This window comes from Lutra lutra, chromosome 16 (genome assembly GCF_902655055.1).
Source record: "Lutra lutra chromosome 16, mLutLut1.2, whole genome shotgun sequence".
NCBI classification, from domain to species: domain Eukaryota; kingdom Metazoa; phylum Chordata; class Mammalia; order Carnivora; family Mustelidae; genus Lutra; species Lutra lutra.
This window is the reverse complement of record NC_062293.1, coordinates 1,350,420-1,363,758: the sequence shown is the minus strand read 5'-3', so window position 1 is coordinate 1,363,758 and position 13,339 is coordinate 1,350,420. Positions and strand designations below refer to the sequence as shown.

The 13,339-nt window shown below is 67.2% G+C and overlaps 1 protein-coding gene across 13 annotated transcripts in view; it reads left to right on the top strand.

Moving 5' to 3' along the window:
* Positions 1-13,339, top strand: part of BAHCC1 (BAH domain and coiled-coil containing 1) — a 60,734-nt gene that overhangs the window by 21,916 nt on the left and 25,479 nt on the right. For 5 of the 13 annotated variants that reach the window (XM_047707404.1, XM_047707403.1, XM_047707398.1 and 2 more), the window contains exon 3: positions 4,950-5,129. In XM_047707404.1, the coding sequence (XP_047563360.1) occupies positions 4,950-5,129 (180 nt within the window). Of the gene's footprint in view, positions 1-4,949; positions 5,130-5,213; positions 5,745-5,766; positions 5,975-13,339 lie in introns of those variants that run through there. The other 8 variants (XM_047707396.1, XM_047707392.1, XM_047707395.1 and 5 more) reach the window with 4 other exon arrangements.

The following is a 13,339-nucleotide window of genomic DNA, read 5'->3' as shown; positions in this document are numbered from 1 at the left end:
CAGACTCGAGCACACCCAGAGCGGCTCCATGGGCCGTGGTGTGGCACTGTGGGCTTCCTGGCAGGGGCAGTCCCAGAGCAGCCCCTCCCTCCAGGGCCTGGTCGCCCCATCCCTGTCCCCTCCCCCCACCTGCTTTCCAGCAGGCTAGGCCGAGTCCTCTCCGTTGTCGTCCATGCGGGACTGAGGCCAGACACCAGCTGGATGCACTCCTTCTTGTGCCCGTCCCGGAACGAGAGGGCTATGGTCAGGTCCCTGCCGTGGGCTGCCGGTCCTTCCTACCTCTTCTTCCTGACAGCTCCTTCCGGGCCTGGCTTGGCACAAAGGGGCCCTTTGGTTCCCTAGGCAGACCTCCCGTCCCTCCAGTGTCTCAGCTGCCTCTGGTGTGCTGGGGGAGACCCAGGGATGACCCCAGGGGAGTTGGGGAGCCCTGCAGGGCCTGGGGCGGTGGGGAGCCTGAGCAGGTGTGAGCGGGAGGGTGGGAGCTGGTGGATACAGAGCCAGGGAGTGGCGTGCCGGCAGCTCGGCTGGACTCCAGGAAGGGCTTGGTTCTCAGGAGGGGCTGCAGCCTCTTGGCCTTTCCTTTGCAGCACATCTGGGTTTCCAGAAAGGGAGGCGGCTGTCCCCACGGTTTACTCAAGACAACGAAAATACTCATTGTGCCCAGCTCTCTGAGCCCCTTCTGTCTGCCCGTCTTCCCTCATCTTCTGCTCCCTCTGCCATCAGCCTGGGGTCACAGAGAGGAGACAGGCTTCCTGGTGTTCCCACCATAGGACAGCCTGGTGCGGAGGGGGGGGCTGGACGGAGGGGGGGGTACAGTGGTACTGTGGGCACCTGGCCTCTCGAGTCCCCAGGCCTAGGGTGTACTGGCACCCCAAACCCCGTGTTGCCGCTGGTCGGTCTCCGTGGTCCCTAGACGGGGGCCCCCCGGCTGCAACTGTGCTCTGGGCCGTGGCAGGCAGGCTCCCAAACAGATCAGCCATGGAAGGCCCAGCTGGGCTGTTTGTCCGGGCCACATGGAGCCACCTCTGCCAGGGCCGACGCAGCTCACCGGCCGCCAGCCTCTCTGCGCAGCAGCCTGTGGGTGGAGGCGGGGCTCAATGGTCACTCAAGCCTGGCTCCACTGGGCCGGCCGCCACGAGGGACACAGCCACCACAGCCATAGTCCAGGTCATCTGGGCCTTGGGATGTGGGGTCAGATGGGGCTCAGGGCCGGGGCTGTGCCTAAGGAGCCAGGCTGCTGGGGGGTGTCAGCAGGCCCTCCCAGGAACCCTGGCCCCTGGGCTGTCTTCTCAGCCAGCCTGGCGCCCAGGCCTCCGTGGGGTCCTAGGCGAGCTTGGGCAGTGCTGGAGCCAGGACAGGAGCCCTGTGTCCAGCTGGGGCCTGTCAGGCACTGGGGGCCTGAATGTGCAGTACAGATGGGCCGTCTCTGGGCCCACGGACACCTCGCACAACGTCCAGGCCCCTTTCTTGAAGTCATTCTACACATGTACCCTATCTGCGATGAGATCAGACCATGCACACTGGAGGGGCTGGGGAGTCCTTGGAGAGGACAGGCCTCATTCAAACCCCAGCAGAGGTCCTTGGGACCATGGAGTCCAGATGCCCCGTGGTGAGCTGCATGAAAGCAATTACTGGGAGGTTTGTAGAGCCCCTGGTGTGAGAGGGGCCGGTGCCAATGGCTCTAGGATTGGGGGTCCTAGCCGGGGGCAGGGGTGTCCTAACCGAGCACGTCTCTGGCCTTCCCTGATGCTCCGGGCTCCCACTGTCCCTTCCCGGGACGGTGACCACGGCAGTCTGTGGGCAAGGACCCTGCCAAGAGGAAAGAACCCTTCAGCCCAGTTCCCGGCCAGACTTGGCCGCGAGGCTAGCCCTGGCCGAGGCCCAGGCCGCCTCAGCTCACGCTCTGTCTGGGACTGGCTACTGCTTGGCGGGAGGGGCTGGGGAGGCGGCAGCCAGGTCAGCCCAGGCCCCTGCCGGCCAGGCACATTGCCACCTCCAGGCTCCTTGGAGGAGGAGGTGACAGTGAGAGCCAGCTAGGGTGGGGGGCTTCATCAGCCCACTCCCTGCCCCCCGCCGCCCATCGTCACAGCCCCCCCCATGCCCCGGGCAAGGCCGGCCGGACCTTCAGCTACTTCCGAGCAAGGAGTGTGGAGCCCCACGGCACAGGATTCGGGCCAGGGGACTGGCCTGCGCATCGGGGGGGGGGGGGTGTGGGAGCCCCCGCCCCCCAGACCTGGTGCTGCAGACTGGGGATTTAGAGCGAGTCTGTGACGGTGGCTCAGGGATAAGGTGTCCGTGTGGGCAGTGGGGGGTGCCAGAAGCCCCCATGGCACTGCGTCTGGGCGAGGGCACTGTGGTGTGCCCTTGGGGCCAGGGGCCTCCAGAGACCCCTGCTTCCTTCCTGGAGGGCACTTTACAGTGACGGTGCAGGCCTCACATCTGTATGACAAGCCTCCTCTGTTTCCAACGTGAAAGAGAAAGAGAGGAGAAGCCCCCCAGGTGGATGGTCTGAACCAGCCCACCAGGCCGGGGACCACCAGGTGCAGCAGGGTTCCATCAGGGGGCGGGGTGGCCCCAGAGGGTTGAGGAGGGGCTGGGCTGGCAGGCTTGTCCCACCCCCTTCATTGCCCACGCCCTGAAGCACGTGTCACTTCTCCGGATTCTGAGAAACCATCTCTCTGAGGATCCCCAAGAAGGTCCCCCCCACCCCCTGGTCAGGAGGTAGGCATGTGGGGTGAGGTCGGCCCCAGGCTTGGGGGCTCTGGCTCAGTGAGAAGTATGTCTCCTGCCCTGTGGAGCCTAGACCCTGGGCTGGCTGAGCCGAGGTGCTGCCCCTCCCCTGCACCCCTTGCAGTGCTACCCCCCTCTGGGATGGTGTCAGAGCAGGGCACCCCGAGAGTCTCCACCCGAGGCCAGGATCCATCATCCCGGGCCATGGTGTCCTGGCACCTGCCCAACCCAGATTTTGGCTTTAGACCGGCCCCAGGCCTCAGGCCTGCACCCCGTCTGTCCTGGCCCCAGGTGGTGACCCCTGGGATGGGTCTTCAGAGTTTGCCTGGTGCCTCTGTGGGAGCACCCAGGCCCGGGCAACCCTATGCGGGACCCACCTCCAAGGCTCTGCGTCCCTGGACCCGAGAGCCAGAGGGCCCTGTGCGACTCTGAGCTGCATTTCCCGCCCAGCCTGAGGCCTGGCCCTCTGCCTCACCCCCGCGGTGTGGGAGAGCTCAAGGTGCGGGCTTCTCAGGCTGAGCTCCTGGAGAAATCCTTTATCCAGACCCAAGTCTTGGACTCGGTTGCCTCCCAGTGTCCCGGGAGGAGCAGGGTGGGAGGGACTTCCCTGGGAGGGTGCGGGGGTGGGAAGCCCTGGGAGACTCAGGCTGGCCTGGGCGAGGCAGGAAGAGGCCTGCTCATCCCCCAGGCATGGCCCCCCCAGGGTCCCTAGAGCCCAGCAGAGGCCGCCCTCCCACTCCTGCCCCTCCACCCACGGCCTCTGGAGGCCAACACTTCCCTTCCCAGCCCAGAGTCCCCTCCCCTGGCTGGACGCCTGTGGTCTGGCTGCGGCCCATGGCAGTCCCAGCCCTGCAGTTCGGGAAGTCCCTGGCTCGTGGGCACCGTCGTCCCCTGCCCCTGGGTCCTCTCGGGGTCTCCGTGCAGCCTGACACCCACCACAGAGGTCAGGTTGAAGCCCGGTCCCCCGCCAATGCTCACAGACCCGCCTCAGTGGCCTCCGCCCAGGGAAGACCCCTTTCCTCCAGTGATGTCCCATTCACTCACAGGCCGGGTGGGAGGCCAACAGGGTCCCCATCGGGGCAGTCCCTCCCTCACCGCTGCTCTGGGCCCTGCCTCCTCTGTGCTGAGTCACCCCGTGTCTGGGAAGCTCCCAGGGCCAGGCCAGGCTGGGTGAGGAGTCACAAATTCCCCCTGCCTCCCAGGCTGGGAAACAGCCGCCCTGACTCACCTGGGGCAGGGCCTGCTGCCTACGGGGACCCCCGAGCCCCTGCGAGCCCCACCGGGCCCCTGCACTCAGCCCCACGGGGTGGTGAGCCCCCAGGTCCCGGCTCCCCGTCCATTGGGATGGTCCCAGGCTAGGCTCATGGCCCGTGGAACAGAGGGGACCAGGTGCGACCAGAGCAGGGGGCCTCCCAGCCCAGCCCTAAACCACCCGCCAGGCACCCGGGGCTTCGAGCAGTCTGTGAACACACGTGCCCGCTCGGCCTGGCCGCGGCCTCTGGATTTGGGCAGAGGGGAGACCCAGTGGCGGGGGTGCAGGTGCACCCAGAGGGCCGCGAGGCTGGCGTCCAGCGGAAGCGCAGAGGTTTCCTGGGGAAGGCCAATGACTGCGTGCGGTCGGCTGCCAGCCCGGCTGGGGCCTGACCCCGAGAGCCCCCGTGGCTCTGAAAAGCGGGTCCTGGCCTTTTCCTCGGGCTTCTCTCATTTCGCTCTGTGGCCCTCGTTCCAGTCTCGCTCACCTGGGACGGGGCTGAGGAGCCTGTCGGACGGGGCAGGAGGTTGAGGACCCCACTGTGGGGAGAGGCCAGTTCCATCCCCGTGCTGCCTGTGCAGTGGGCTGAGGCCGCGGGGCCCACCGGGCTGGGGCAGGGGGTCCGGGGACACTAGAGCTCTCTTGGGAGGTGTGGGCAAAGCGGTCTGGCAGGTCGGCCGTGGCGGGGGGACCGTGGCCTGGGAGAGTCGGGAACTCTCCGAGCAGGTGGCTCCCCGCGGGCACAGTGCTCGGCATCCAGCTTGGGGGGCGGCAGAAGTGCAGACAGTCACGGGAGGGGAGTGGACCCCAAGTGTGCCTGTCGGGCGCCTGGGTGGGTGGGTTCTCTTGCCGGTGACCTCCGGGCTCTTTGAGGACAGAGAGTAGGGGGCTCGAGAGTCCGCACGGGGGCAGGGCTCCCTGGCGGGGAGGCTCTGCTCAGACTCACTCTTGCCCCCTGTGTCCACAGCCGGCAGCCGCCTGATGGGGAACTCTCCGGCCTCCTCTTTCATGGGCAGCTTTCTCACCGGCAGCCTGGGCTCAGCTGCCCCCGCGCACCCCAGCGGCCCCGCCCCAGCCCCCTCGGAGCAGGCCTACCGGGCCTCCCACCCTGCCACCTCCCAGATCTGGTTCTCCCACTCCCACGAAGGTAAGCCCAGGGGGTGGGTGGCGTGAGCATAGGGGCTCCCTCCCCTGCTGTGGCCTGCTGAGGAAGCCCCCATGGGGGGATGGTAATTGGTTGGAAACGGGTTGGTGGGGGCTGGACCAAGCAGTGGTCCTGGCCGGATGTGCACCACAGATGAGCAGAGGGAGGGAAGGCGGTGCGGCCGAGAGGGCTCTGGGAGAGCCGAGGAAATGTGGAACACAGCTGGGCAGGCCGGGGCCGGGCTGCACCCTCTGCCTGGGGCTGCACCCACCTCCCCAGACTCAGAGCAGTATGGGCTCCAGATGTGCCAGCTGGGAGGGAGGGGAGGGGAGGGGAGAGCTGTCAACATGCTCACCCCGCCAGCTTGCGGGCCTGGCCGGGAGCAGAGTCCCTCCCAGGCTCCTGGCCTCCCCGTGGAATGCAGCCCGAGGCACATGGGCCATGGGCCCGGCCACCCCCACCCCCGGGACTCTGGGGCTCCCCACAGCGTCCCCCACTCTCCCTGGTCTGTTCAGCCCTTGGTGCGGCGACGCCGGGAGCAGCCGAGCCCCGTGCCTGCTGGCTCCTGTGCGGCCCCGGAAGGGTTAAGGCCGGCGGCGCTGGCTGGCACGCGGAGAGGTAATTGCAGTTGGCAGCGGGCACGGAGGGCTCTCGGTTCCTGGCACCGGCGCCGCCGTAACTCAGGGACGGCTGGGCGGCAAGCTCGGCGTTTGCAGAGCGCGTACCCACACACCGCGCCTGCCGCCGTGTTCCAGGCCGGGAGATTAGCGCCCGGCACGGCTGGAGAGCCAGAGAAACTTCTTTGTGCAACAAGAATGGGGCTGTTTTCCAAACAGGACAGGTGACAAGTGAGGGACAGTTGTTAAAATAATCTGGGCTGTAAGCGCCGTGCGGAGTGCACATGACGGCCGGCTGATAAGGAGCCGCTCTCCTTCCCTGCGGAGGGGAGGCCTGGTGGCCTGGGCAGGCAGGGCGGGACCCCTGGCCCCTACGATGCCCGGTGTGGGGGTGGCGGGAGGCTTGGCTGGCAGCTGTGGGTGGGCCCCAAGCACGCTGTGCCTCTTCTCAGGGCCCCTCCAGCCCTTCCGCCTTCTGTGTCTGCCAGGCGAGCTCCCAGCCCTGGCGGGAGCATCTGGGAAGGATGTCTGTGGGAGGGAGGAGGGCGGCCGAGTGTGGGGGGGATCAGGCAGGGGGAGGCCTGCAGCAGCCACGGGGGACCACCTCCAAATAACGAAGTAACGGCCACGCTGCACCCGGGTCCAGCCGCAGGTGCACGGGCGCTCCCCGGCTAGCTGACTCGGTTTCCCCTCTGTGTGGGGGGTGGGGGGCCCGTGGTCCGGGCGGCAGCTCTGTTCCAGGGGGCACAGACACCCCCCCGTGTCACCCTTGGGGACCTTGTCAGCGTGGAGGGCGGTTTGTGGGCAGCGCCACCTGCCCTGGGGCCCAGGGAGAAGGTGTCCCTGTCCTGCCCCCCTGGGGGCTGCAGGGAAGGTGGGAGGGAGGCAGCCTGCAAACAGCGCCCTCAACGGCCTCCTGCCACTCACTTCCCCTGAGCCAACGGCTGCATCTCGAGACGAGCTGTGGCCCCAGGGGCTGCTACCTGGCGGGGGTGGGGCCCCCAGCCTCTGCCCCAGCCTCTGCGGCCTCCACCCTGCCCTGTGTGCTCCAGAGGCTTCTCTGAGGCAGGGCCGGCCTCAACGGGAAGGGGTCAGGGCTAGAGCACCCTGAGGGCACTTCTCCCTCTTAGGCTGGCCCTGAGGTCTGTCCGTTCCGCCCCCCGTCCCCCCGCCAGACACGGGTTGCACCTGCTCGGGCTTGACACGCCTGCCGCCTGGTGCCTGCCAGGGCAAGGGGCTTGGTGGGCAAGGCAGGTGGGCAGAGGACAGAGGAGAAGAGGAGGCTCCTCGTAACCAGCCAGCCGGCCTCCAAAGCTGGGGCATGTGCGGAGCAGCCCGAGGCCGAGGCCCGGGAGAGGGGAGAAGGGGAGAGTGCCCCCACCCCCGACCTGCCGGGTCCTACCTAAGGGAAGCTGCTGTGTGTGTGTGTCCTGGGGACCGTGCAGCCACCTACACCGGCCAGGCCCGTGCCTCAGTTTACCCCCTTACCACCTCCCTTCTCTCCACCGTCCGCGGAGCGGCCCCGCCTCGGGATCTCCTCCCCGCGGGGGTTCCCCTGCCCTCCGCCCTCTGCCTGTCTGCCTGCCGCAGCCTCGCTCCCCGACAGGCCACGTGGTGCCGGCTGCCTCGCCGTGAGCTCGGAGCGTGAAGGCCGGCGGTGGGGGGGGGCCGGAGCGAGTGGCAGCGCCTGCTGGCGGGCTGCCCTGGCACAGTGCCTGGCTGCTAGTCTCACTGGGTGCCAGCTGGCTCCCCGCGTGCCGGGGCCTGTTTCTCTGCCGTGTGTGTTCGGAGAGAAGGGGGGTGAGGCGGGCGGGGGGCACGCGACACGGCCGGAGAGTGGGGGCCGCCAGGCATGGTGGGCTGCCTGGGCGGCTGCTTTGAGGGCTGGCTCTCACCCTCGTCGTGCTTCCTTCCGCCGCCGCCCCCGGGCTGGGCAGGCTGGCAGGCGCCCAGCAGAGCCTGCTCACCGCCCCTCCCTGGCCGGGGGCTGGCCCGGGACTGGGCTCCTGAAAGGCCAGGAAGGCCAGGACAGGGCGGCAGATGGGGGCCAAGTCAGGGGAGGGGTCCAAGGGACCCCACGGCACCCCCAGCTCCAGGCAGGACTACCCACTTTTCTGTTGGGGGACCTGGCTCGCCATCTGGGGGGCAGCCATCTGAGCAGCGCCCAGGCTTCCTGCTTCCCTGGCAGAGCAGCTGGGTGCAGGGGAGGCTGGGGCTGGAGGAGCCGCCCGGAACATCTGGCCTGGGGCAGGGTCTGGCGGTCCAGCCCCCAGGCCTCCTGGCCGCCTAGGCTCGCCCAAAGGAAGGGACCTGCCAGAAGCTGGACGTTCCCCTCTGAGGCTTAGGGTGAGAGTGGGTGGCGGAAGTGGGGGCAGGGGTGAGCCAGTGTCCAGCAAGCCTGCCCTGGGTCAGAGCAGGGGAGGGGGGGCCAGCACAGCTGGTCCCATTGTCATGGAGCCTGGCCCCTCTCTCCCCACCCCACCCCCAGCTGCGGGCTGGGACCACCCACAGGGCCGGTGAAAGGGGATTCTGTTCCTGGGGGCTCAGCTGGGGAGGGGCGGGGCCCCCAGCTGCTGCGCACCACAGGCTACTACGTCTCTCGGTCTCTCGTCCACCTGGACGGGGAGCTGTGGGAGGAAGCAGGCACTTGTGTCGTCCACCGCAGTGGCCCCAGGGGGCTCTCTAGCAGAGGGGACTACTGCTCTCCCCCGGGGCTGGGCCAGCCTCCTGTGGGTGCTCCCTGATGCTCCCAGCCCCCCAACTTACCCTTGCAGACGCTGGGGGAGGCTGGAGCATGTCTGTGCGAAGGCAGAAGGGTCGCCCGGCACCCCCCACCTCAGTGGGACCTCCGGCCATCCTGCCTCCCAGAGCATGTGTTCCAGAGCCATGGAGAGGAGCTGTGTGAGGCGGGTCTCTGTCCTGAGCCCCGGCCCCTCTGCCCCCACCCTGTCCGCTCCTTCTCCCTCTCCTGGCCTCAGTTTCCCTGATGGCCTGGGACTCTGACCCCACAGAGCCACTGATGACCGCCCGCGTCTGTGGTCGCCCTCACCCTGCCTCCCTGACCCCGGCCCCTGCTGGAAGGAAGGGGGTGGCTCGTGGGACGGCTGGCCGCTCTGAGATCTGAGGACAGAGTGTGAGGAAGGGCCCCAGCTCCCCGGGTCCCAACGTGGAAATCAGGGAGGACCGTCTCCTGCGGACCTCGGACCCCCTCCAGAGCGTCCCTGGGGCTGTTGCGTGGCCTTCCCTGACCCTGACGGGGTCCTCTGCCCTGGCTGCACCCTGATCTGGTCCTTGTCCCCTGCGGGTCCTAGTCCCCTGCTGCCCGCCCGCCCCGCCCTTGCCGCGGGCGCGAGTCTGGCTCTCGGGCAGGCTTCCTCCACGCGGCTCCTAACTTGTGCAGTTGGTTGCTGAGGGTACAGGTCCCCGCCTGACCCCTGCGAGGCTAGTCCCGGGCAGGGTCACTCTGCCGATCCAGCCTGCCTCGCGCTGCTCTGGGTCCTGCCGCCACAGGTGGCCCTGAGGGCGGGAGGCCAGGGCCTGTCCCTGGCTCTAGGTCAGGCCGGGAACACACGTGTGTGCTCAGGATAATGGTGTTTTGTGCTGACCCTGGCCCAGGGATGGCACTTGCCTTGTTCACTTCTCTGAGTGACACCGTGGGAGGTGGGCAGCTTTTCACCCGTCCTACAGGGGAGGAAACAGGCCGGGGAAAGTGCGTGGCGGGCTTTGAGTCTAGACAGCCCCGCCGAGAGACTATCCACCCATCCCCTTTCCTCGGCAGCCCCAGGTCCCCCCAGCCCTGGCTCCGTCCGCCTTCCTTGTGTCGGGGATGGGCACCCCCTTTCCCAGTTCCTGCGGGGACCCAGCCAGTGTGTGTGCCCGGGCAGCCGTGGGGGGGCAGGGGGTGCTCAGGACCCTGCTGGACCAGCCCCAAGGCCCCAGCCCTTGCAGGGGTCACCTTCACTGCTCAAGAGTGGGTCCTGAAAGGCTGGGGAGCCATGGCACCCCTGGGCCTCTGTTGCCCCATATGCATATGACTGACCGGGAGAGCCCTCCTGACCCAGCGTGATACAGTCTCCCACAGCCTGCTGGCCAGCCGGTGCCCTGCAGCGGCCTCCCTGAGCGCTTGCCGGTGACCACTCTGTCTGCCATGTCCTCCGTAGCAGCTGTCCACTGCTGGGCCAGGGCCTAGGCCGCTTCCTGGGCTGACGTCTGTAGTGGGAACACGGGTGAGGACAGCACCATCTGGGCTGGGGAGAGGTCCCCATGTCACTGCCCAGGCAGACGACCTGTCTGCGGCACAACTGTAGGTGGGGCTGGGTTGGGGTGTTCTCGTGGCCCCCAGGATCCTCTAGGCTCGATGACCGCCTATGGCCAAGCCACCCGAACCCTGGGGCTTGGAGCCCTCCAGAGGGCAAGTAGGCCGTCCCTGGTGGGCCGCCGAGCAGCCAGGGTTGTCCTGGGGGATGTCAGTAAAGGTTATGGGGGTCATGCCAGTTTGCCCCCAGCCCTCCCAGGCCCTCAGGCCCCGCCCCTCTCTGAGGGAGCTCTGCATCTATGTTCGGGGCAGCACGTGCCAGGAGCCCGGGCTGTCCGCAAACTGCCTGGATCCTGGGCAGGCTGCCCGCTGCTTTCGTGCCAGAGCCGCCCAAGGCGCAGGGCCTGGCACCTTCCCCCAGCTCTTAGCACTGCTCTGGGCCTGGGACGAGACGGGCGCTGCCAGGCCCTGCGCCTTGGGCAGCGGGGGGCACCTGAACCGGGACGTTAACAGATGCTATGAACCCGGAACCACCACGAGCCCACATTTAGGCCCCAACCCCAGCTGTGGGAGGCCGAGGTATGGGCACTCCCCGAGGGCTGAGCTTCCACAGCCCACTCCATCCTGGAGAAGGGGTCTCCCTCTGGGAGCCCAGCCTGGACAGCCACGGGTCCGACCGCCGAGTGTGAGGGGGCCTCTGGACGGAAGCTGGGAGGACATGGGGAGGGGCTGTTGTGAGGCTATTTTCCCAGACACTGGAGCAGGGGTGGCACGTCTCCTGCTCACTGCCCATGCCCCCCTTTCCCAGGGCAGAGGTTATTAGTCAGTCGTGGCACTCAAGGTGCGTGTGGCTGCAACCTCAGAATTTTTCTTTTTTTTTTTCTTTAAATATTTTATTTATTTATTTGACAGAGAGAGAGATCACAAGCAGCAGAGAGGTAGGCAGAGAGAGGGGGGAGCAGAAAGCCCGATGTGGGACTTGATCCCAGGACCCTGAGATCATGACCTGAGCTGCCCAGGCACCCCTCAGAATCCTTCTTAACCCAGCACTCTCGGGGGTCGCTGTCACTTAGTAGATCTGCATGCCACACTTGGAACCCCCTGAGAGGGGTGTTATGAGGGAGAGAGCCAGCGTCCAGTCATGGGGCCAGGACCCCTAGCTGGGCTTGTGTGGCGGGAGCGTCCCGGGGCAGATGGGATCCGCAGGTGGGAGTGGGACATCCGCTGGGGCTCCATCTGGAGGCCCTGACCCTTGCTGAACCCTGGTCCCCGAGAGTGGTCTGGCCCAGAGGAGACAGGGCCTCTGATTGGCCAGATAGGTGGGCAGTTGGGTTCCTCAGAGCCGGCCCTCCAGGGTCGTGCTGTGGGGAGCTGCCTTCGGGGTCGGACACTGGGACTCTCCTGGTGGCCCGCAGCCACAGCTCGAGGCCTGATAGTCGGTGAGAACTTTCCAGCAGTTGGAGCCTCAGGATACGGGAGGGGTCACCCTCCAGGGAGACAGCCTGCTGTTTGTCAGGGTGGCCTGGGGGACGGGGCGTCTGTTGCAGAAAGGCAGAACCCTGGGGGAGGGAAGGTGGTTGGGGCCCCCAGAAGAGTTTACTGGACTCTGTGGGCCTGGGCTGGGGGGCAGCTTCCCCCAGAGAGCCCAGTCCTCTGGTTGCCTGGCCACATGCCCCCACACCCCCAGACCTGGCTTCCCGAGAGATGCGAGAGCAGGGCCCAGGGCCTCCCAGGAGGGTGGTCTCTGGGAGGTCAGGGGGCTGGGGAAGTAGTGTGGTGAGACCCAGGAGCAGGGAGGTGCTGTGGGGTGGCCTGAGTGGCCCCGCTTGGAGAGGAGGGCAGACATGGGGGTGCGGGGCCCCCCTCCTTCCTCTCTGATTCAGAAGCTTGCAACAGACCTTGGGTCCTCCCAGGTACCTGCCTCTTCACTGGGGGAGGGTCTGGAGAAGCCCCCCGCTCCATAGTTCTTGCCCGTGTCCCCTACAAAGTGTCCCTGCCTATCTTCCTATCCCCTCTGGGCGTCAGACCCTGCCTTCTGGGCAGCCCCTACGTGGGAGGGCTGCCCACTCCCCACATGTCCCTCCAGCACCCCCGACTTCCCCGGACAGCCAGCAAAGGCCCAGGGGATCCCGGAAGGGGGCTCAGTGTGAGGTCGCTTTGCCAACCAGCAGCCCAGGGACCTGGAAGGTGCTGCCCCTGCCCAGGGCCTGACTCTGTCTGCTTCATTGCCCCCATCGGGTGAAGCCTTGACCCTCTGCCCCGTTGTCCCTTATGTCACAGGATTGGCTTGAGTCTCCTGTGGCTCAGAGCGGCAGGGGCAGGATGCAGGGTGTCCTCCATCCTGTGGAGTCATGAGATGCCCACTGAGGCTCGGGGCTCCTCCTCAGAGCTCATCAAGGCCCTCCGGGGCCTCGAGGGCAGTCGGAGCCCAGTGACAGGTCTGGGGCCTGGTCCCCCCACCCTGGGCTGTTCTCTACACACATGTGCCCCCTGTCCCTTAAGGTGGTCACAGTAGCCCCAAACCCAAGGGGTACAAGGGGTCCGGGAAGGAGGTCCCAAACCATGCTGTCCCCTGCAGGGGTCTGGACTTGAGGAGCTCTGGTCCTAGGTTCCTGGTGTCCAGCCCCCTCCCCTCTCCCTGCGCCTCGAGCCTCGAGCCCTGCTGATGACCACAGCCCCCACGTTGTCCCCCGCATAGCCCCTTCAAGGACCCGGCCATGGGTCCCAGCCACGGCAGCCCTGGCTGGTGCCCCCTCAGTACAGCTGCTGTGTAAAATCGGCTTTTCTTTTCTTCAGGTCAGAGAGGATGGTCGTGTTGGGGGAAAGAAAGGGACCTTTCTGTGTCCGGGCCAGGAGGCCCCCTGCCCCCGATCCCCTGCAGCCCCCTCCCCCGCCCGGGTCCGCGCCCTTTTGCTTCTTCTTCCTTCTCCCCTGAATTCCCCCGTGGGGTGTCCGAGGGGCAAGCTGGGGGTGGGAGGGGCCCCTGCGCTTGGACGGCCACCAGCTCGGGAGGACAGGTTTGCGCTCTGCGGGCACCCTCACAGCGCCACCACGCAGCGGGTGGGCAGCAGGCCCAGACCTCCCCGGGGGTCACGGAGGGGGGGTCCACGCCCGGGAAGCGGGTTCTGGGCAGGAGGAATTTACAGACTTCTGTTTACCAAAACGAGACCCGTAAAACATTTAACAGCAGCCAATTAAAAGGGGACAGCTGTGGTGGTTGAACCTCTCCCCCTTACCCGGGCCCCCGCCCCACGGCTCCCGGCCCCGGCCCGCTCGCGGCTGTTGTCAGGGCCTCCAGGAGCTGAGTGTGATCTGGGGAGCAGCTGTCCCAGATGCGTCTC